This window comes from Salvelinus alpinus, chromosome 12, assembly GCF_045679555.1.
Source record: "Salvelinus alpinus chromosome 12, SLU_Salpinus.1, whole genome shotgun sequence".
Classification (NCBI taxonomy): Eukaryota; Metazoa; Chordata; class Actinopteri; order Salmoniformes; family Salmonidae; genus Salvelinus; species Salvelinus alpinus.
In genome coordinates this window covers 36,126,692-36,151,482 of record NC_092097.1, presented here as the reverse complement: position 1 = coordinate 36,151,482, position 24,791 = coordinate 36,126,692, and the positions used below count along the sequence as shown (strand labels likewise).

The window sequence follows — 24,791 nt, the reverse complement described above, 5'->3', positions numbered from 1 at the left end:
GCAGCTGATACTTTGTTCATACCACTCAACAGATTGATGTTAAAATTTTAACCTGAGGTGGTGTGAACCATAGAATTAGGAATTAGTAATTGCATAGGATCTCTATGGTGTGAACATCCTGAACAAAGCAATGAAGGACCCTTATGAACCCTACAGGTATTGCAAAACAAAATTGTTAGTTTTTTAAAACTGAAGGCATTTCCCTGTGATATCCTGTGTAGGCCGTAAATCAGAAAATGCTATATGTACTGTATATGTAGTATGTTGTTTTCCAACTGAAGTTAATCTATAATTTCCATATCCTTTGTCTCTGTCTGTCCACTGTCCTCTAAACCACAGCTGTCTGTAATAGATGACAGGACTAGTATGTCATCAGCTACTGGCTGCTGTAACGGGTGTCGTCGGAAGGAAGAGACCGCACCTTTGCGCAGCGTTCTTTGAGTTCCACATAATTTAATAACGAAGTGAAACTTAGAAAGGACAAAACAATAAAGAATAACAACAACCGAACAGCTTCGATGTGCAAACTCCCTGCACACAAACAAAGAACAAGATCCCACACAGAAGGAGGGAAAGGGCTGCCTAAGTATGATCCCCAATCAGAGACAACGATAGACAGCTGCCTCTGATTGAGAACCACACTCGGCCAGAAACAAAGAAATACAAAACCTAGAAATAAAGAACATAGAATGCCCACCCAAATCACACCCTGACCAAACCAAATAGAGACATAAAAAGGCTCTCCCAAAGGTGCGGACTCCGGCCGCAAAACCTGAACCTATAGGGGAGGGTCTGGGTGGGCATCTATCCGCGGTGGCGGCTCTAGTGCGGGACGTAGACCCCGCTCCACCTCTGGCTCACCCCACTTTGGTGGCGCCTTTGGTGCGGGGATCCTCGTCGCCGACCCCGGACTGGGGACCCTCGTCGCGGGCCCCAACTGGGGACCCTCGTCGCGGGCCCCGGACTGGGAATCCTCGTTGCGGGTCCCGGACTGGGGACCCTCGCTGCCGGCCCCGGACTGGGGACCCTCATTGCGGGCCCCGGACTGGGGACCGTCGCTGGAGGCCCCGGACTGGAGACCGTCGCTGGAGACTCCGGACTGGAGACCGTCGCTGGAGGCTCCGGACTGGCGGCCGTCGTTGGAGGCTCCGGACTGGAGACTGTCGTTGGAGGCTCTGGACTGGAGACCGTCGTTGGAGGCTCCGGACTGGAGACCGTCTTTGGAGTCTCTGGACTGGAGGCCGTCGTTGGAATCTTCATGCCATGACTCATCACTGGAGGCTTCGTGCCATGGATCATCACTGGAGGCTTCGTGCCATGGATCATCACTGGAGGCTTCGTGCCATGGATCATCACTGGAGGCTTCGTGCCATGGATCATCACTGGAGGCTTCGTGCCATGGATCATCACCAAGCCGTGGAGACGCACTGGAGGTCTGGAGAGCAGAGCTGGCACAACCCCTCCCGGCTGGATGCTCACCCTAGCCCGGCAACTGCGGGGCATTGGCACAGGACGCACTGGGCTGTGAGAGCGCACCGGAGACAAGGTGCGCAGAGCCGGCGCAGGATGTCCTGGACCGAAGAGACGCACTGGAGGCCAGATGCGCTGAGCCGGCACCATCCGTCCTGGCTGGATGCCCACTCTAGCCCGGCCGATGCGGGGAGCTGGAATATAGCGCACCGGGCTATGAGTGCGCACTGGAGACACACTGCGCAGAGCCGCATAACATGGTGCCTGCCCGGTCACTCTCTCCCCACGGTAAGCACGGGGAGTTGGCTCAGGTCTATAACCTGACTCCGCCAATCTCCCCGTGTGCCCCTCCCCAAAAATATTCTGGGGCTACCTCTCGTGCACACCTCGTTGAGCCAACTCCTCGTAGCGTCGCCGTTCCGCCTTAGCTGCTTCCAGCTCCTCCTTAGGACGGAGATATTCTCCCGCCTGTGCCCAGGGTCCCTTGCCTTCCATTATCTCCTCCCATGTCCACTCCTCCAAGAAACGCTGCTTGGTCTTTTTGTGGTGGGATCTTCTGATACGGGTGCCGTCGGAAGAAAGAGACCAAGGCGCAGCGTTCTTTGAGTTCCACATCATTTAATAACGAAGTGAAACTTAGAAAGGACAAAACAATAAAGAATAACAACAACCGAACAGCTTCAATGTGCAAACTCCCTGCACACAAACAAAGAACAAGATCCCACACAGACGGCGGGAAAAGGGCTGCCTAAGTATGATCCCCAATCAGAGACAACGATAGACAGCTTTCTCTGATTGAGAACCACACTCGGCCAGAAACAAAGAAATACAAAACCTAGAAATAAAGAACATAGAATGCCCACCCAAATCACACCCTGACCAAACCAAATAGAGACATAAAAAGGCTCTCTAAGGTCAGGGCGTGACAGCTGCCTGGTGTTTTCATGGTTCATTAGCATCACTTTTGCACTGTAAGAAATCTGTTGGTGGAACACCTCTTTCCTATGACCAGAGTGCAGTCCGGACATTCCAGCCTTCCTGAAATGTGGCTCTTCAAGACTTTGAATGATCAAATATGAGGTGGGAAAATGCCTCCTAGATAGTCATATTGTATAAAAGAGGGATTGACAGGCACTTCAAGCGACTTACACGGGGAGGAAAAAATAGCCCAACCTTGTCCACAAGGTGGTATAGGTGTGGGGCGGAGGGCTAGGGGTTACAGAGTGGAGAGAAATGTGCTGGATGAGCAGAAACTGGAGGAGCTGACTCAGAGAATGGACTAATCTGACACAGCCTCCCCTAACCGAGCGGCTAAAAAAGTCCTTCAGGTAAGGCACAGAAGATGTGTGTGTGTCTGTGTGTATGTGTGTACCCACGCACTAGTCTAATGTGTGTGAATATGTGTGTGGGTTTCTGATTTATTGCAAATAGATGTAGTCCTGTGGCTCATACTCAATGCTGCCTGTTGGCTGGAAGCATATACTGTACTGTAGATGAACCATATACTGTACTGTAGATGAACCATATACTCTCCTGTAGATTAACCATATACTGTACTGTAGATGAACCATATACTCTCCTGTAGATGAACCACATACTGTACTGTAGATGAACCATATACTCTCCTGTAGATGAACCACATACTGTACTGTAGATGAACCATATACTGTACTGTAGATGAACCATATACTGTACTGTAGATGAAACATATACCGTACTGTAGATCAAATCAAATGTATTTATATAGCCCTTCTTACATCAGCTGATATATCAAAGTGCTGTACAGAAACCCAGCCTAAAATCCCAAACAGCAAGCAATGCAGGTTTAGAAGCACGGTGGCTAGGAAAAACTCCCTAGAAAGGCCAAAACCTAGGAAGAAACCTAGAGAGGAACCAGGCTATGAGGGGTGGCCAGTCCTCTTCTGGCTGTGCCGGGTGGAGATTATAACAGAACATGGCCAAGATGTTCAAATGTTCATAAATGACCAGCATGGTCAAATAATAATAATCACATTGGTTGTCGAGGGTGCAACAAGTCAGCACCTCAGGAGTAAATGTCAGTTGGCTTTTCATAGCCGATCATTGAGAGTATCTCTACCGCTCCTGCTGTCTTTAGAGAGTTAAAAACAGCAGGTCTGGGACAGATAGCACGTCCGGTGAACAGGTCAGGGTTCCATAGCCGCAGGCAGAACAGTTGAAACTGGAGCAGCAGCACGGCCAGGTGGACTGAGGACAGCAAGGAGTCATCATACCAGAGTCCCGAGGCATGGTCCTAGGGCTCAGGTCCTCCGAGAGAGAGAAAGAGAGAAAGAGAGAATTAGAGAGAGCATACTTAAGTTCACACAGGACACCGGATAAGACAGGAGAAATACTCCAGATATAACAAACTGACCCTAGCCCCTCAACACATAAACTACTGCAGCATAAATACTGGAGGCTGAGACAGGAGGGGTCAGGAGACACTGTGGCCCCATCCGATGATACCCCTGGACAGGGCCAAACAGGCAGGATATAACCCCACCCACTTTGCCAAAGCACAGCCCCCACACCACTAGAGGGATATCTTAAACCACCAACTTACCATCCTGAGACAAGGCCGAGTATAGCCCACAAAGATCTCCGCCACGGCACAACCCAAGGGGGGGCGCCAACCCAGACAGGAAGACCACGTCAGCGACTCAACCCACTCAAGTGACGCACCCCTCCTAGGGACGGCATGGAAGAGCACCAGTAGGCTAGTGAGTGACTCAGCCCCTGTAATAGGGTTAGAGGCAGAGAATCCCAGTGGAGAGATGGGAACCGGCTAGACAGAGACAGCAAGGGCGGTTCGTTGCTCCAGAGCCTTTCCGTTCACCTTCACACTCCTGGGCCAGACTACATTCAATCATATGACCTACTGAAGAGATGAGTCTTCAGTAAAGACTTAAAGGTTGAGACCGAGTCTGCGTCTCTCACATGGGTAGGCAGACCATTCCATAAAAATGGAGCTCTATAGGAGAAAGCCCTGCCTCCAGCTGTTTGCTTAGAAATTCTAGGGACAATTAGGAGGCCTGCGTATTGTGACCGTCTCGTACGTGTAGGTATGTACGGCAGGACCAAATCGGAAAGATAGGTAGGAGCAAGCCCATGTAATGGTTTGCAGGTTAGCAGTAAAATGAACCTGTCTTCCTATAAAAATACTTTAAAGCACTACTATATATTTTTTTGACGTCTTTTACTTTTACTCCACTACATTCCTAAAGAAAATAATGTTCTTTTTACTCCATACACTTCACTGACACCCAAAAGTTACATTTCACATGCTTAGCAAGACAGGAAAATGGTCCAAATCACACACTTATCAAGATAACATCCCTGGTCCTCCCTACTGCCTCTGATCTGACAGACTCACTAAACACAAATGCTTCCTTTGTAAATTATGTCTGAGTGTAAATTTAAAAAACATACCTTACTTTTGATACTTAATTATATTTAAAACCAAATACTTTTAGACTTTTTCTCAAGTAGTATTTTACTGGGTGACTTTCAACCCCCCCCTTTCAACCCCCCTGGGGGTGCGGCTGTTTTGACCAGATTCCTCTATAGTCTGCGTTGGTTTGGCATATGCATTGCTGGCCTCCTTGCCCCCAGTGTTTGGGCTATACACATCCCTTTATGCTGCATTGGTCTACTTCTTCTTTGGAACGTCCAAACATATTTCCATAGGCAAGTGGACAGAAATATGTACCGGTAGTTTGGGAATGGTTGATAAAGACTAAGATTAACACTCTCAGTCAGCCCAATTCTTTATGTGTATACAATGTACATACACAGGTGTCGTTATGTTGTGTTTGTGTGCGGGTGCGTATGCAGTGCTCAGTGTCATGGTTGGAAGTGTGACAGAGAGGTTGGCTCCAGACAAAAACTTCCTGGTCATGATGAATAGGACTAACCTGATTGAGGTGAGCATCTTTGCTAGGGATGCCTACAAATCAAATCAAATGTTATTAGTCAGATGCGTCGAATACAACAGGTGTAGACCTTACAGTGAAATGCTTACTTACGAGCCCCTAACTAACAATGCAGTTAAAAAAAAATACAGATAAGAAATAAAAGTAACAAATAATTACAGGGGGGTACCGGTACAATGTCAGGGGCACCGGTTGGTTGAGGTAATATGTACAGGTAATATGTACATGTAATATGTACAGTGTGCAGGTCGCTGTTGCTAACACGTTCCTAGGAGGACTCATCCAGGTCACAAACAGAACAGTTCAGACGCTAATAGAAAATGCAATACAATACAACACAACTCAAGACAATATGCTACACTACGCTTCAATACAATACAATACAATACAACACAAGAGCTATGACACATAATCAGACAATCATGGATAATTTATCCTTACTATGACTGACAGTAAGTATACTATGTTGTGTTTGAATTTTCATGCTTCCACTTTTAGGTGGTACTGGGGGTGGTGAAGTTTGTGTTTGTGGGTATCTACCTGTCGGAACCCCTGGTGCGATCCTACACAACAGCAGCTGCTGCCCATGCTGTGGTTGTGTGATCGCACAGCTCTTTGGGGTGTCAACCACATGCTTCAGTGGACCCCTGTCACTGGTTTATGTGAGTACCGTGCGTGTGTGTTTACATCATGTGTGTGTGTTTGCATCATGTGTGTGTGTTTGCATCGTGTATGTGTGTTTGTGTGTGTGTGTGTGACACTAATTCAACTGACACTTTAAGTCAACCTCTGAACTACACCCTGACCCTGCTCTAATATCAGTGAGACCCTTGTCCTTAGACCCTGGTGGAGGTGTGCTCCAAGCTGCCTCAAACCCATCTCCCCACTCTGTTGGTCAGTGGTGTATCCATGGTGTTTCTAATCGCAAGCAAGGAAATCAACTTTGCCATCAGTGCCCAACTGCCTGTGCCCATCCCAGTGGAAGTCATCACAGTCAGTTTCTATGATACTCTGTCCCTTGTCATACGATCTATTCTTGATCTACATCCCCTGTTGTTCTGTCAGTGTCTTCTTAATGTTTTTTTCTACAAAACTATCTTGACTGGTCATATGAACATTTGAACTTTGAATATTTGACAATGGTTATTTGTTTGGGTATGTCAGAGTAATAATTTCTGTCCAGTCTAGTTCATGTCGACGAGTCTTGGCTGATGCATAGGAAAACAGACATGTACCAGAATGGCCCTAGTCAAAAACAGAAGAGATAAGTCAACTATATGACTCTTCCAATGTAATGTATTAGCGTCATACACAGCAGACACAGTGGATTCATAACAAATTTTTAACAAATGTATGTTTTAACCTTTATTTAACTAGTCAAGTCAGTTAAGAACAAATTCTTATTTAAAATGACGGCCTACCCTGGCCAACACTGGGCCAATTGTGTGCTGCCCTATGGGACTCCAAATCATGGCCGGTTGTGATACAGCCTGGAATCAAACTAGGGTCTGTAGTGAGGCCTCTAGCACTGAGCAGCAGTGCCTTAAACCGCTGCGCCACTCGGGAGCACCAATGATTAGGCACACTTCTGGCTTCTGATTGACCCCGACCAATGTCCACTAAATGATTGACGTGATGTTTTCCTCTCAAAATTCCCACCAGACCAGTTTAATTGAGAAGATTGTGACTAAGTTGTATTGAAAAGGGTGTGTTTTTATTTTGATAAAGATTGTGGCAGCGATGGTGATATTGTCCTACACCAACCAAACATCAACTACACAATCGCAGTAGTGGGGGATATTCCCAGAGGTTAAGTATTTAGAGTGAAAGAGACAGTGTTTTGCACTCAACAGTATGTGTGTGTGTGTGTGTGGTGGGGGGGGTCATAAAACAAACAAGCTATTGTGTGTGTGGGAGTGAAACAAGTAATAATCATTAATAGCTTGTTTGATCTGTCAAATTGTACTCCTCTTTCTGTTGACCTCTACTCTTGCTGGTATCTGTTGATTCTTATTACTGACCCCTGCTGGGTCATGGTTGATACCTCTGTTACTCCCCTGACCCCCATATCCTCTGCTTCATTCAGCCTGACTTCCCCCAGGTTACCTGATGCTAGCCTGTTTGGAGAGGTGATCGGGGATGCGTTTGCCTTGGCTATTGTGAGCTACGCCATCTCCATCTCACTTGGGAAGACGTTTGCACTAAAACACGGCTACAAGTTGGACAGCAACCCGGTGAGACAGGCCCTCTTATCATACATTGTTCAACACCATCAAAGAAACTGATTTCCCCTACAATCTACACAAGCTGTACCATCTTCCCATGAATTCCTTTGATCTTGTTGTGCCTCATATAGGCCACCATAACTGATACCACTCTGAAATACAGTCCAAACAAACCTCTGTCTGTTACATTCACTATACACACACTCACTTCTTTCGTCCTTCCCGCTGTCTTTCTCCTCTCCATCCCTATTCCTGCTGTAGGAGCTTACGGTGCTGGGTCTCAGTAATGCTGTAGGGGGATTCTTACAGTGCTACGCTGTCTGCTCCTCCATGTCCCATAGTCTTATCCAGGAGAGTACTGGAGGCAAGACACAGGTCTGAGGAAAACACGCTAAATCTTTCTGAATACAGTCATTTTTACTATATGCATGCATAAATGCAATTACAAAGTAGATGATGTATGTGTATGATATGTAAAAGCATAAATACAACGTTGCTTAAACGTTTTAACCACAGATGGCTGGAATAGCCTCTGCTGTGATAGTGTTGGTGACTGTGCTGAAGCTCGGCCTCTGTTCCAGGAGCTGGCAAATCTATGGCTCTACTTCAACTACAGTATATACTGTATGTACAGTGCCTTCAGAAAGTATTCAGAACCCTTTGCGTTTTCCACATTTTGATACGTTACAGCCTTATTCTAAAATTGATTAAATACAAAAATCCTCAGCCATCTACACACAATACCCCATAAAGACAAAGTGAAAACAGGTTTTTAGACATTTTGGCAAATGCATATATATATATTTTTAAATAACTTATTTACATAAGTTTTCAGACCCTTTGCTATGAGACTCGAAATTGAGGTCAGGTACATCCTGTTTCCATTGATCATCCTTGAGATGTTTCTACAACTTGGAGTCCACCTGTGGTAAATTAAATTGTTTGGACATGATTTGGAAAGGCACACACCTGTCTATATAAGGTCCCACAGTTGACAGTTAATGTCAGAGTAAAAACCAAGCCATGATGTCAAAGGAATTGTCCGTAGAGCTCCGAGACAGGATTGTGTCGAGGCACAGATCTGGGGAAGGGTACCAAAACGTTTCTGCAGAATTGAAAAGAACACTGTGGCCTCCATCATTCTTAAATGGAAGAAGTTTGGATCCACCAACTTCCTAGAGCTGGCTGGACGAGATTCTCTGGTCTGATGGAACTCTTTGGACTGATTTTTTTATTTATTTTTTATTTCACCTTTATCTAACCAGGTAAGCTAGTTGAGAACAAGTTCTCATTTACAACTGCGACCTGGCCAAGATAAAGCAAAGCAGTGCGACACAAACAACAACACAGAGTTACACATGGAATAAACAAGTGTACAGTCAATAACACAATAGAAAAAAAGAAAGCCTATATACAGTGTGTGCAAATGGCGTGAGGAGGTAAGGCAATAAATAGGCCATAGTAGCGAAGTAATTACATTTTAGCAAATTAACACTGGAGTGATACATGAGCAGATGATGATGTGCAAGTAGAAATACTGGTGTGCAAAAGAGCAGAAAACTGGACGACCAGTGAGATATACCTGCTGGAGCGCGTGCTACGGGTGGGTGTTGTTATCATGACCAGTGAGCTGAGATAAGGCGGAGCTTTACCTAGCATAGACTTATAGATGACCTGGAGCCAGTGGGTCTGGCGACGAATATGTAGCGAGGGCCAGCCAGCCGACTAGAGCATACAGGTCGCAGTGGTGGGTGGTATAAGTGGCTTTGGTGACAAAACGGATGGCACTGTGATAGACTGCATCCAGTTTGCTGATTAGAGTATTGGAAGCTATTTTGTAAATGGCATCGCCGAAGTTGAGGATCGGTAGGATAGTCAGTTTTACGAGGGTATGTTTGGCGGCGTGAGTGAAGGAGGCTTTGTTGTGAAATAGATTCTAGATTTAATTTTGGATTGGAAATGTTTAATATGAGTCTGGAAGGAGAGTTTATAGTCTAGCCAGACACCTAGAATATGTGGACAACTACAAATACCTAAGTCAGAACCGTCCAGAGTAGTGATGCTAGTCGGGCAGCGAACGGCTGAAAAGCATGCATTTAGTTTTACTAGGGTTTAAGAGCAGTTGGAGGCCACGGAAGGAGTGTTGTGTGTCATTGAATCTCGTTTGGAGGTTAGTTAACACAGTGTCCAAAGAAGGGCCAGATGTATACAGAATGGTGTCGTCTGCGTAGAGGTGGATCAGGGAATCACCCGCAGCAAGAGCGACATTGTTGATATATACAGAGAAAAGAGTCAGCCCAAGAATTGAACCCTGTGGTACCCCCATAGAGACTGCCAGAGGTCCGGACAACAGGCCTCCGATTTGACAGCCTGAACTCTGTCTGAGAAGTAGTTGGTGAACCAGGCGAGGCAGTCATTTGAGAAACCAAAGCTTTTGAGTCTGCCGACAAGGATACGGTGATTGACAGAGTCGAAAGCCTTGGCCAGGTCGATGAAGATGGCTGCACAGTAATGTCTTTTATTGATGGCGGTTATGATATCATTTAGTACCTTGAGCGTGGCTGAGGTGCACCCGTGACCAGCTCGGAAATCAGATTGCACAGCAGAGAATGTACGGTGGGATTCGAAATGGTCAGTGGTCTGTTAATTAACTTGGCTTTCGAAGACTTTAGAAAGGCAGGGCAGGATGGATATAGGTCTATAACAGTTTGGGTCTAGAGTGTCAACCCCTTTGAAGAGGGGGATGACCACGGCAGCTTCCCAATCTTTAGGGATCTCGGACGATATGAAAGAGAGTTTGAACAGACTGGTAATAGGGGTTGCAACAATGGCGGTGGATAATTTTAGAAAGAGAGGGTCCAGATTGTCTAGCCCAGCTGATTTGTACAGGTCCAGGTTTTTCAGCTCCTTCAGAACATCTGCTATCTGGATTTGGGTGAAGGAGAAGCTGGGGAGGCTTGGGCAAATAGCTGCGGGGGGTTCGAAGCTGTTGGCCGGGGTGGAAAGCATGGCCAGCCGTAGAGAAATGCTTATTGAAATTCTCGATTATCGTGGTGACAGTGTTACCTAGCCTCAGTGCAGTGGGCAGCTGGGAGGAGGTGCTCTTATTCTCCATGGACTTTACAGTGTCCCAAAACGTTTTGGAGTTAGAGCTACAGGATGCACATTTCTGTTTGAAAAAGCTAGCCTTTGCTTTCCTGACTGACTGCATGTATTGGTTCCTGATTTCCTTGAAAAGTTGCATATCGCGGGGACTATTCGATGCTAGTGCAGTCCGCCACAGGATGTTTTTGTGCTGGTCAAGGGCAGTCAGGTCTGGAGTGAAGCAAGGGCTATATCTGTTCTTAGTTCAACATTTTTTGAAAGGGGCATGCTTATTTAACATTACATTTACATTTAAGTCATTTAGCAGACGCTCTTATCCAGAGCGATTTACAAATTGGTGCATTCACCTTATGATATCCAGTGGAACAACCACTTTACAATAGTGCATCTAACTCTTTTAAGGGGGGTGGGGGTTAGAAGGATTACTTTATCCTATCCTAGGTATTCCTTAAAGAGGTGGGGTTTCAGGTGTCTCCGGAAGGTGGTGATTGACTCCGCTGACCTGGCGTCGTGAGGGAGTTTGTTCCACCATTGGGGTGCCAGAGCAGCGAACAGTTTTGACTGGGCTGAGCGGGAACTGTACTTCCTCAGAGGTAGGGAGGCGAGCAGGCCAGAGGTGGATGAACGCAGTGCCCTTGTTTGGGTGTAGGGCCTGATCAGAGCCTGAAGGTACGGAGGTGCCGTTCCCCTCACAGCTCCGTAGGCAAGCACCATGGTCTTGTAGCGGATGCGAGCTTCAACTGGAAGCCAGTGGAGAGAGCGGAGGAGCGGGGTGACGTGAGAGAACTTGGGAAGGTTGAACACCAGACGGGCTGCGGCGTTCTGGAAGAGTTGTAGGGGTTTAATGGCACAGGCAGGGAGCCCAGCCAACAGCGAGTTGCAGTAGTCCAGACGGGAGATGACAAGTGCCTGGATTAGGACCTGCGCCGCTTTCTGTGTGAGGCAGGGTCGTACTCTGCGAATGTTGTAGAGCATGAACCTACAGGAACGGGTCACCGCCTTGATGTTGGTTGAGAACGACAGGGTGTTGTCCAGGATCACGCCAAGGTTCTTAGCACTCTGGGAGGAGGACACAATGGAGTTGTCGGTAACATGGTGAGGTAATTACTTTTAAAAAATTACCAGGAGCGTTTGACAGTGATGGGGGTGGTCGTTTAACCGTGGACCCATAACGGATGCAGGCAATGAGGCAGTGATCGCTGAGATCCTGATTGAAAACAGCAGAGGTTTATTTGGAGGGCAAGTTGATCAGGATAATATCTTTGAGGGTGCCCATGTTTATGGATTTAGGGTTGTACCTGGTGGGTTCCTTGATAATTTGTGTGAGATTGAGGGCATCTAGCTTAGATTGTAGGACTGCCGGGGTGTTAAGCATATCCCAGTTTAGGTCACCTAGCAGAACAAACTCTGAAGATAGATGGGGTGCAATCAATTCACATATGGTGTCCAGGGCACAGCTGGGAGCTGATAGGGGTCTATAACAGGCGGCAACAGTGAGAGACTTATTTCTGGAGAGATTCATTTTTAAAATTAGAAGCTCGAACTGTTTGGGCATAGACCAGGAAAGTATGAGAGAACTTTGCAGGCTATCTCTACAGTAGATTGCAACTCCTCCCCCTTTGGCAGTTCTATCTTGCCGAGCTTCATGTCTGGAGGAAACCTGGCACCATCCCTACGGTGAAGCATGGTAGTGGCAGCCCCATAAATAGATTGGCAAAAATCTCTAAAAACATGTTTTCACTTTGTCATTATGGGGTATTGTGTATAGGTAGGTGAGGAAAAAAAGACATGTAATCCATTTTGAATTCAGGCTGTAACACAACATCTGTAATAAATCAAGAGGTATGAATACTTTCTAAAGGCACTGTATAACCTCACTGGGACCAACCAGGTTGATGTGGCCACGAGAACAGCACCGTGTTCATCATGCCATCAACGCCTCATACGTCCGATGACCACTGCAGCTGGGAGTACCTGAAGGGCGGTGGAGACCAGACAATGCCACACTAGTGACAGAGTCGGAACTGCAAGACAGGGACACCCCCACTCTGGGCTCCACATAGTGAGGATACCATGAGCCGGGACCAGGATAAGTTATCCCTGGGATCGCTGCGCAAGAGGACTTTTGACATCCATTCCATCATCCTAGACCTATCCACGGCTAACTTCATCGACACCAGGGCTATCAAGACCATGAGAAATGTGAGTGGGTGATGATGAGGGGAGGGAAATGATGAGATCGGAGAGATGGCCTTGAATTGAAGAGACAAAAATCAGGAATGTAGGTGCCTCAATAAAAGGCATAAGGGGAGAAAATTATTAGAATGACAATGGTTTGGTAGGTTGAGATAACAGGATCGGTGGGTCCCCCACGGGACGGTTGAGCTTACGTAGGCTAATGCGATTAGGATGAGGTTGTAAGTAACAAGAACATTTCCCAGGACATAGATATCTGATATTGGCAGAAAGCTTAAATTCTTGTTATCTAACTGCACTGTCCAATTTACAGTAACTATTAAGGTGAAAGAATACCATGCTATTGTTTGAGAGCGTACAGTTATGAATTTGAAAAGTTATTAATAAACCAATTAGGCACATTTGGGCATTCTTGATACAACATTTTGAACAGAGATGCAATGGTTCATTGTATCAGTCTAAAACTTCACACATACACTGCTGCCATCTAGTGGCCAAAATATAAATTGCACCTGGGCTGGAATAATACATTATGGCCTTTCTCTTGCATTTCAAAGTTGGATTTTTTTTTTTTTAACAATGGTTTTTTCTTTGTATTATCTTTTACCAGATCTAATGTGTTATATTCTCCTACATTAATTTCACATTTCCACAAACTTCCGTGTTTCCTTTCAAATGGTATCAAGAATATGCATATCATTGCTTCAGGTCCTGAGCTACAGTTAGATTTGGGTATGTCATTTTAGGTGAAAATGGAAAAAAAGGGTCCGATCCTTAAGAGGTTTTAAAAGCAGAGTGCTTATCCCCCAGTCCAGTTTTGACAGATATTTTACGACTTTGGTGAGATTGATGTTACTGTCTACATGGCTAGATTTCAACCTGTATCTGTAGCTAATAAATTAATAACTCGTTACTTTGAATAGGATGTGTAAATAAGTCATACTCTTACTATCCAGCGTCTGTGGTGGAGCAGTTAAGAGCTGGGAGTGTTCTTCTGAATCCATCACTAAAGGACATCGGTTTGCTACAGTCCATGATGCTGCGCTTCACTGCCTTGGCCACCAGAGAACATCAATGCCGAGCTGTGAGTATTCACTGATGAGAGACATGCACATCTGCATGCCAAAACAGATACAATACAATCATTCAATACAGATAAATGGAATACACAATATGGAAGACTCTGTAAATATTAACCATGTCTGTAAATGTCATTGCAGGAGATGCAGTGCAGCACCAAACTCTGAGGAGCCTTAACCGAAGTCTGACATGCTGAATATTTCTTATATACTTTTCTGTTATGGGGGCGGGCCCCTAACTTTTTGAAAAGTTACTGTGAATTGGGGATATAGTATACAGGTATATACTGTGTATATGGTAGTTCTAATGCAGTCATGCATTTCTTGCAGCGAGGTCAGTGTATGAAACCTTAATGTATCAACATTTCAAAAAGATGCTTAATAATTAATGAAATGCCTACAAAAAGTAGAAGGTACAGTAAACCCCTACAATGTCCAAATAATATCCTCCCCGAACAAGAGCAACAGAGCAGGGGGACTAGTTGCCAAATATGGATATGCTTCTGCCAGAAACAGCTTTGGCAATGGGCCTTACTCTCTCCTCTGTGACTCCACTGAAATTAGAGAAATAACTATTACTCAAAACCTAAAGTAAACTTTATTTGGAGCAGAGGAAAGTGATTCAGGTCATTTTGAAACAAACGCCAAACAAGGTGAACAACACAACATGGAACAAAGTGAACAATATGGAATAAATAAATAATACTTTAAAAATAAATATAAATCCAATTCCTGAAGTAGATTGAGAAGTACTGGATGCAAGTGACAGAATGAAAATAATTTCCCCCATACATAAAACATAGATAATAAATAAAAGTAACAATCTGTGCAACATTTAAATAACAGTTAACATGCTTCATCACATCTGAAGATGGGGGGGGGGGGGGGGGGGGTCTTTGGGTGATGACAGACAACGTCTAGCTAAAATACAGAGGATCAGAGCAGACACGATCTAAAGTCATCGCTCTAGTCTATGTTTAACATGACACTGTAAAAACCTGCACAAAGCCTAATGTAACAGCTCATACGAATGCACGTACATGCAAATAGTAGCATGATTGACCCTCTGCAATATGTGTATCAGAATGACATGAATGTTTTGTGACACACAGAAGGGAGGTAAAATTGTGCATACGTATTTAATGTAAACAAAGTTTGGAATTACACATGAATTCAACAAACAGTGAACAAACAAGGAAATCGGAAAATTTGATTTTTCCCCCTCTCACAGTTGCATAAATCCTAAGTGACCAGTCCCTGAATATCAAATATCTCTTTCCGTACTGGCCAGAGGTGTCGTCATGGGAGATTGTGAACAGCAGGACAGAGTCAAGTTAGGTTGGGGCGGTGGTAGGGTAGCTTTCTGGTAGCTTTGGGCTGAAGAAGAGGGGTGGACGAGGTCTAGGCCCACAAACTACAATGTCTGGACAAATGTTCGAACCACCCATAACTCTTTGGGACCAGCTTTCAAAGTTGGAACTAGTGTAATTAGTGGTCCTAAGGGGAGGTTATTGTTTTTGGTTTCTAGGCTACAGCAGTACAGCTACAGTTCCTGATGGGAGTTAGCAGTGTGCAGTTGTTCAGGGCTGGGCTGAGACTGCTCCCCCTCATCCTCTGTGTCCTCCTCCCCCTGCTGTGACACCAGCTGCTGGTAGCGAGCCTGGCGCTGATAGTCCGGGTCGATGTTGATCCAGTTATTGGCCACCCACTTAGTCCCACGGGTGACCACACAGCCGCCGTGCAGAGAGTACTCATCCTGCTCCCCCACCCAGCCTGTGGGTAACAGAGAGCAGTTAATATGTGTATTCAAAAGCAGCTCTGATAACAGCATAACTGATAACTGCCATGTGGACTAGTAGGAGTATTCTCTTTCAATGTGTTTCTACAACAGAGGGCATAACCTTCATCAAAACTACACATGCTTCAGTTTTTAAATAAGGACCTGAACAGCAGAATGAAATAGGGTAAATTTCTGTGTACAATAAGTTGTGTGTCCTGTCTGAGGGGCAGTAATCAAGCTGAAGTAGTGTGTATATGGAAGGGTCATACTATGTCTGTACAGTCTGTACCTTGTCCGTCAGAGAGGTAATTGTACCATAACACAGCTGTCCCTTTAGTAGGGTTCACCCTCAAGTTGCTCTTATCACAGTTCTTCCTCGTGTCCATAAGATCCACATCGTTCTGAATCAGAGACTGAAAACACAAACATACGCACCAGGGCTTGACATGAACTTTTTTTGCCATTTGCCAAAAGCTCAAGTCACTTGTCCCAAAATAATACATGGTCTAACACAATTTTTACATCACTGTATGATGCAAGGAACCACTTTACAAAATAAAATGCATTACTATCCATTTTACCATAGAGAATCAGACAAAACAAAAAAACTGCCTATTGGCTTCTTTGCATATTCAAGCCTATCTCAAAATACAACACTGCCGCTTTAAGGCTCTCCTGGAGCATGGTTGGCCACCCTTGGTAGCCTATAAAATATTGGGTAACACTATACTTGTCACCCAATGTCATAACACGCCATGACACATTCATAATATGTCATAACACTGTCATGAGCCATATATTTATTGTTACATATATTGCGTTATTTTATGGCTGGTTATAACACCTACATAAGAGTGTCAAAACCCACATTTATTCAAAAAACGATTCATTACAACAACAAAGGATTTAAGAAACAAACATTCAAAACAAAAGGAAAATCCTTGGCAGGGAAATAACTAATTTGAATAAATGTGGGTTGACACTTGTGTAGGTGTCATAAGCAGCCATAAAATAATGCAATATGTCACAACAGGTGTAAATATATGGGTCATGACAGTTATGTCCATGCTATGACAAGTTATGTCAGTTATGACATATTATGACATGTTATGACCCTGGGTGTCAAGTAAAAAGTTTGACCAAATATTGCAACAATACATTGACCAAATACTTTCTCTTTATAAAATAATTCCCTCCAGAGTTCTAAATTATGGGCGTCCCATCGTCCCTGTTACAATAAAAAAATATGTCTACGATTCAAAACTGACTCTGGGACGACAGATCCCAAATTCATACAACCACTGCACATAAAAAATATTTAAAAAGCAATGAGGCTGATGGATCAGACCATTTAGCTTAAAATGTTGATAACGTTTTATTTCTTCATATTATACCCCCAACAATGCGCACATGGCTGTAGGCTATGCGTGAATGTTCCAAAATGCAATTAGCGGGAAAACACTGTCCTCAAAAGCGCATCAAATGTGCGAGCTGTTTAATTTGACAGAGATTAAAATATCCGTTAGAAATTAAGAAAGGGGAGATCTAAAGATCCATCAATTAGAATGGGTTACTAATACGACTAGGATTATGTCTTTGGCTGCTGGACAATACAATAAAGTTCATTTGAAAACCAATAGAACATGAGAAAAATGCTAGGATATTAAGTGTTTATAAAATAATTCCTTCAGCATTTCTATGATCGTATTTTGGCTAGCCTACTTTGAAACAAGTTAAGACATGCTTCATAAAATTACATAAAATGTCCAGGTTTTAAACAATTAAGTTTATGGTTAAATAGTTTCAAAATGTTCCTCAGCTCAGATTCAAGATGGGTGATGTGCGGTGCACAACAGGCACTGTCCTTCAATCTCGGGTCTTTTTACTATTTGATCTGAACAAACAGAGCCTCGAGTTTTTCAACAGAATCAAGCCTTTAAACGTTAATAATCCTTCATTAGACTATATTTGTCACACATGACTGGTGTTTAGCCTATATTTATACTTCTGTAATTAAAAGTATCATTAAAGCATCGGGTTGGACATGAGGCTCTAGCCAATATATATGTCACCTACACTTTGACATGTAGGGTTTTTTATTTATGTACATGAAAAATAGATTTGAATATTATCCCAATGTTGGCCTCTCTGATCCAATTCTGATTAAAGTAATTGGGGCGGCAGGTAGCCTAGTGGTTAGAGTGTTGGGCCAGTAACCCGAAAGGTTGCTAGATCGAATCCCCGAGCTGACAAGGTAAAAATCTGTCGGGCTGTTCCTAGGCCGTCATTGTAAATAAGAATGTGTTCTTAACTGACTTGCCTGGTTAAATAAAATAAAAAAATATTTAAAAAAATTGTATGATATTGTGATTTTTTAACTTGTTCAGGACAAGAGGACAAGCCTTAATGTCAAGCCCTGCACACATAATCACTCATTAATACCATTGACAAAAACATAGAAATACACATACAGCTATACCTATACACAGACAAACACGCAATATAGAAATGATATAAACATACAAGAACGCACACACAGACACACAGAGTAAATAACGCACCACTTCCTCATATGTCCTGTTGTCTGCCACAGGGAACGCGGTCTCCCCACCCCCCTCAACAGAGTTTAGGTAGAAGAGAACTGTGATGTACCTGGGTGTGCAACACACACATTTAATACACACACAGACCAACAACACCATAGATATGTAAGCCTTAGTCACAAACTAACTGATATATTTACATGCGCTAAGTTACAAAGCCATACACCACATAGTTTACCACAAACACATCCACTGTTAACTCGAAATGACACAACAACAAGGTTCCAGTTTAACAAAGTTTACTATACTATATGAACACACTACAAGGTAGCCATTACACTCAAGGCTAGGTCCATCAACCAACTGACTCCCTGCGCAGGCGCACTCTTGACTGAGTGATAGCCCCGTAATAACAGAAGTATAGGGATACTTAAAACATGAACTTAACATCCACCTCACGTTCACAGACTTTACAGTACATTATCACACAATACCTCCACCTAACCATCTTAATCCAAAGGACATCTAACCAGAATTATGAATATACAGTATTATTAAAACAAAGCCAAGAACAAGGCGTTGGCTGACTCAACACAGCTCTCTCTCACCTGCAGGAGGTCTCGAAGGGTGTGGAGGTGTTGGCAGCGAGGCGTGTGTGTGTGCAGGCTGTCTCAGGGTAGACAGGGCCGCTGTCGTGGTGGGCGTGGTAGTGACCACCCTGCTCATAACGCACCACCTGGAGTGGCTCACTCAGATCCACCAACGCAGAGGGCAGCCGGGTCAGACGGGTCACCCTAGGGAGGAGAGAGAGAAGAGAAAAGAGAGAGCAAGGGACACAAATCCTTAACATCAGATTCCGATAACCTTGGCCATGGTGTTTATTCTAACCGTTTTTATTAATGTGTTCAAACATATACTGAACAAAACTATAAACACAACATGTAAAAAGTGTTGGTCCCATTTTTCACAAGCTTAAATAAAAGGTCCCAGAAATGTGCCATACGCACAAAAAGCTAATTTCTCTCAAAAGTTTTGCACAAATTTGTTTACATCCCTGTTAGTGAGCATTTCTCCTTTGCCAAGATAATCCATCCCCCTGGCAGGGTGGCATATCAAGAAGCTGATTAAACAGAATTATCATTACACAGCTGTACCTTGTGCTGGGAAAAATAAAAGGCCACTCTTAAATGTGCAGTTTTGTCACATAACACAATGCCACGTCTCAATTTTGAGGGAGCACGCAATTGGCATGCTGACTGCAGGAATGTCCACTAGAGATGTTGCCAATTGAATTTTATGTTCCTTTCTCTACCATAAGCAGCCCTCGAAGTTGTTTCAGGAATTTGGCAGTACATCCAACAGGCCTCACAACAGCAGACCACGTGTAACCACACCAGCCCAGGACCTCCACATCTGGCATCTTCACCTGCGGGATCTTCTGAGACCAGCCACCCAGACAGCTGATGAAACTGAGGAGCATTTCTGTCTGCAATAAAGCTCTTTTGTGAGGAAAAACTTATTCTGATTGACTGGGCCTGGCTCCTCAGTGGGTGGACCTGGCTCCCAAGTGGGTGGGCCTAGGGGCTGCACCCCTGCCCAGTCATGTGTAATCCATATATTAGGACCTAATGAATGTATTTCAATTGGCTGATTTCCTTATATTAATTGTAACTCAGTAAAATCATTGAAATTGTTGCATTTATATTTTTGTTCAGTATACTTGGCTTTAAAAAAAGAAAAAAAGTCCTCTATCCCAGTGTTATCTATACACATGCGATGCGAACAATATCAGTAAAATCCCACTACTCTTTTCATACAAAACTATACGTCATTAAAACATTTGGAATAGTAACATAACAGAGGGAATAGAAGAGAGAGGGGAGAGATGGAGAGGCCAGTGCAGAGGCGAGACTACAAGGCAAAGACAACATTTGACAGTGATGCTCTCCTCACCTCTTCTTGAGGTCTCGGAGTACCTGGTGTGCCCCCTTTCCCTGGTACAGCCAGGTGTGTCTGCTGTTCCTGACCAGCTGGCTGCTCTTCACCCCACGCTGCTGCAAGAACCGCTGGAACGCATCACTGCCCAGACTCCTGAACTCCTCCAGGCTCAGCAGGCCTAATGCAGACACACAGACAGATTGACAGGGGTCACAGACACACAGGAGTCAGATAGCTATCACAAAGACACACAGACAGGGGTCACTTAGCTACAGGTACAATTGAAGTCGGATGTTTACACACTTAGGTTAGAGTCATTAAAACTTGTTTATCAACCACTCCACAAATTTCTTGTTAACAAAACTATAGTTTTGGCAAGTCGGTTAGGACATCTACTTTGTGCATGACACAAGTAATTTATCCAACAATTGTTTATTCCAGTGGGTCAGAAGTTCACATACACTAAGTTGACTGTGCCTTTTAACAGCTTGGAAAATTCCCGAAAATTATGTCATGGCTTTAGAAGCTTCTGATAGGCTAATTGACATAATTTGAGTCACCTGGAGGTGTACCTGTGGATGTATTTTAAGGCCTACCTTCAAACGCAGTGCCAAGACCTCAGAAAAAAATTGTAGACCTCCACAAGTCTGGTTCATCCTTGGGAGCAATTTCCAAATGTCTGAAGGTACCACGTTCATCTGTACAAACAATAGTACGCAAGTATAAATACCACGGGACCACGCAGCCGTCATACCGCTCAGGAAGGAGACGCGTTCTGTCTCCTAGAGTATAACTTACTTTGGTGCGAAAAGTGCAAATCAATCCCAGAACTACAGCAAAGGACCTTGTGAAGATGCTGGAGGAAACAGGTACAAAATGATCTATATACACAGTAAAACAAGTCCTATATCGACATAACCTGAAAGGCTGCTCAACAAGGAAGCAGCCACTGCTCCAAAACCACCATAAAAAAGCCAAACTGTGTTTTGTAACTGCACATGGGGACAAAGATCGTACTTTTTGGGGAAATGTCCTCTGGTCTGATGAAACAAAAATAGAACTGTTTGGCCATAATGACCATTGTTATGTTTGGAGGAAAAAGGGGGAGGCTTGCAGGCCGAAGAACACCATACCATCCGTGAAGCACGGGGGTGGCAGCATCATGTTGTGGGGGTGCTTTGCTGGAGGAGGGACTGGTGCACTTCACAAAATAGAGGCAGGAAAATTATGTGGATATATTGAAGCAACATCGCAAGACATCAGTCAGGAAGTTAAAGCTTGGTCACAAATGAGTCTTCCAAATGGACAATGACCCCAAGCATACTTCCAAAGTTGTGGCAAAATGGCTTAAGGACAACAAAGTCAAGGTATTGGAGTAGCCATCACAAAGCCCTGACCTCAAGCCTATAGAAGATTTGTGGACAGAACTGAAAAAGTGTGTGTGAGCAAGGAGGCCTACAAACTTGACTCAGTTACACCAGCTCTGTCAGGAGAAATGGGCCAAAATTAAACTACTACGTAAAACATTTGACCCAAGTTAAACAATTTAAAGGCAATGCTACCAAATACTAATTGAGTGTATGTAAACTTCTGACCCTCTGGCAATGTGATGACAGACAAAGTTGAAATAAATCATCCTCTCTCGTATTATTCTGACATTTCACATTCTTAAAATAAAGTGGTGATCCTAACTGACGTAAGACAGGGAATTTTTTCCTGAATTAAATGTCAGGAATTGTGAAAAACTGAGTTTAAATGTATTTGGCTAAGGTGTATGTAAACTTCCGACTTCAACTGTATATCTATATGAGAAGCCTGACAAGAAGAAGCTCGTGGAGATGTTTCTGTGGATGATCATTGTCCCTGTGCAAAGAATACAACTTTTTATTTTCATGCTTGTTCCCTGGAACTGGTTTTCAATTTGACTTGGTGTCACAGACAGATTATAGTGGTTGTATTCTGTTGGTGTTATGGATTAGTCAGCTCTGTATGCTGAGGCCTTGCTGAGAATGACAGTCTCTTACCATTACCGTCAGGGTCAGCCTTCAGTCCAGCATAGATCTCTCTCAGATTCTCTGGTGTCAGCCAGATCCCATCCCTCACTCGTGAATGGGTCAATATCTGTAGAAGGCCCAGGAAACACATACATAAAATGTAAAAAAATAAATAATTTAAAAGCACACATTACACAGACATATAGATGATAATACAATAGATTTTTATTGATCCATTATATAGGAACAAAATAAATTGATGTTTTGCTGCCACAGTACCCAGCCCCACCACCCAGTGGCCTTGTGGTTAGAGTGTCTGCCCTGAGATTGGAAAGTTGGGACTTCAATCCAAAGACTGTAAAAATTGGGACCCGATGAGTCTCTGCTTGGCACTCAGCATTAAGGAGATAGAATGTGGGTGAGGCCCTGCGAGAGACTAGTGTCCTGTCCAGGGGGTGTACTTGTACATCAAGCTGCCTCACGCTAGAGAAAGAGATAGGAAACTGCTCCTATGATCTAGTCCGGCTCGCACAAACCAAGACTTGTGCAAGGTTACTTCACTTCACTCACAGACACACACATGCCTGCTTACCCACCCACCTCCTGGAGTTGTAGCTGTCCGTCCTGATTGAGGTCCAGCAGGTTGAAAATCTCATCAGGGCTGAGGTTGAGCTGCTCCGTCAGCTCCTCCTGTCCTTCAGGCACCATCACCTGGCTCTCCATCAGGCCCTTCAGCTGGGCCAGCTGCACCACCACACGACACTCCTCCTCAGACAGGAACCCTGGGATCTCTGGAGAGACAGACACACACACACACATTAGGCTTCAACGTAAACAGAGAACCTTTGAGAGCAATGACAGCAGACACTAACTCCGTGCAGAGGGCTGAGCAGAGCAGAAGTTTAGTAGCGAGCTCTCACCAAACAGTAGGGGCTTCAGGCTCAGAGTCCGCATCTCATGCACTTTGTCTGGCACCAGTGACACCTTCTGGACATGGCCCACCTGAGAGACAACACTGTGACTATAACTTCATGCCTTCAAGATTACATGGAACGCACCATTCATATGGATGTAGAATAGCACAATTGACATTAGCCCAGCGCTGAAGCTTATTATACACCTACTTTCTGCAAGGTTGAGCTCTGGGCTAAACAGACACAGAATTACACGGGCATCCTTATCTCACCCGTATGCCCTCTAGGCGTGGAAGGTACATGTCCCGCTGAAAGCCAGAATATGACGGTTGCTGATGGGACTCGGGGGGCTTGTGATGATTGCTCCCCCCGCTTGCCTCATCCCTGTTCGGAGTGGCCAGTACGTCTCCTGGGCCGTTGTTGTAGTGCACGTATAGGAGTAGCACAATGACATTGATGATGTATACATGGAAAAAGACCATCACCACCATGAAGTAGGAACGGGAGCATATGCTGCTCTTCTGCAAAGGGACCCGCTCTCGTGGCATAGGGGGTAGGGTTGGTAATGGCAGGGTTTCATGTTCATCACCGTCGTCGCAACCCTGTGGTTCAATCATCTTTGACCTGATATGGTTACGGACCATAAGCTTATCACTGGTTTGTTGTTCTGATTACATTTGTGGCTCTAACGAGAAAGACATGTAATTAAATTGACGTTGTAAATAATGGGGTCAGTTCTCTTCTGGTAGGCTAGGTCATAAAAGTTACCGCATAGGTGCACAATCCATACTGTCCCGACTCAATCACCATATCTTGCCAGTCATAATACCCATTCTCTGCTATGGTACCTGTCAACAAGCTAGTTTATGTTATTATTTTCTCTCAAATATAAGCAACGAAACATGTGAAGTTTGGTGGTTCTTTAGGTTGAAATCACAGCAACGTTAGGTCCAAATCACACTCCCAGCACTGCAGAGAGGACTTAATCCAGCGTCTTGTTTACGTTGCGGTTCCAGCAATCCGTGTTGCGTACTTCTAAAAATAGAGGAAAAATAGCCATTTCAAAAGGCGTGCGATATATCCATTCGAAGGTCCTTGGTGCAGTAATCATCTAGTAAAATTGAAAAACAAACAAATATGCGGCCAACCCCGACCTCTCATCCCTGCCACAAATTCCTCTGTGGCGTTTGTTTTCCAGCTGATAATGCGCCACCATTTCCCTGACAACTACTGCAGTAGCTCATCTCGTAGCTACTTCAAACTATCAGGCTGACAGCGAGCAGGGAGCAAAAGGACAGTGGTGCCCCCTGACGGCTCGAGTCGACACTGCATGCTGATTCCCTTGCCAAAGTAAGTGATTGACAGTGCATTTCCACGTAACACTTTGGCCCGGTCTTTAGGGGTAGCCTACATTGTCTAATTCTCTGTATGGTAATAATAATTAATTGTATTTTGTAAAGTGGTTCTTGCATCATACAACACAATATAATTTACAGTCACCTATTTGGCCCATGGTGTTACAGACCAAGTAAATAAATCATGAATTAATGTAAAGCCTTTCATAATGTAAAAACGTTTTTAAAAGTATCATGCAATG

General features: G+C 44.3%; 1 protein-coding gene and 1 pseudogene across 1 annotated transcript; one reads left to right on the top strand and one right to left on the bottom strand.

Moving 5' to 3' along the window:
- Nucleotides 1-4,186: 4,186 nt before the first annotated feature.
- On the top strand, nucleotides 4,187-14,203 carry LOC139535289 (solute carrier family 26 member 6-like; annotated as a pseudogene).
- A 401-nt stretch (nucleotides 14,204-14,604) lies between these two features.
- Nucleotides 14,605-24,471, bottom strand: LOC139536003 (transmembrane prolyl 4-hydroxylase-like). Its single transcript, XM_071336065.1, has 9 exons — nucleotides 23,467-24,471; nucleotides 23,201-23,282; nucleotides 22,881-23,071; nucleotides 22,311-22,407; nucleotides 20,302-20,464; nucleotides 18,957-19,142; nucleotides 18,367-18,457; nucleotides 16,095-16,218; nucleotides 14,605-15,798 (listed from the first exon to the last, which is right to left on the bottom strand). The coding sequence occupies exons 1-9, from the start codon at nucleotides 23,836-23,838 to the stop codon at nucleotides 15,569-15,571; spliced, it is 1,536 nt and encodes a 511-aa protein (XP_071192166.1). The 5' UTR covers nucleotides 23,839-24,471; the 3' UTR covers nucleotides 14,605-15,568.
- Nucleotides 24,472-24,791: the final 320 nt, after the last annotated feature.

Coding starts and splice junctions, on each gene's coding strand:
- LOC139536003 (XM_071336065.1), bottom strand. CDS start 23,838: ATGGTCCGTAACCATATCAGGTCAAAGATGATTGAACCACAGGGTTGC. Junction 23,072..23,200: donor CCTGAAGCCCCTACTGTTTG/GTGAGAGCTCGC, acceptor CTGTCTCTCCAG/AGATCCCAGGGTTCCTGTCT. Junction 18,458..18,956: donor CCCTTCGAGACCTCCTGCAG/GTGAGAGAGAGC, acceptor TTGCACACCCAG/GTACATCACAGTTCTCTTCT.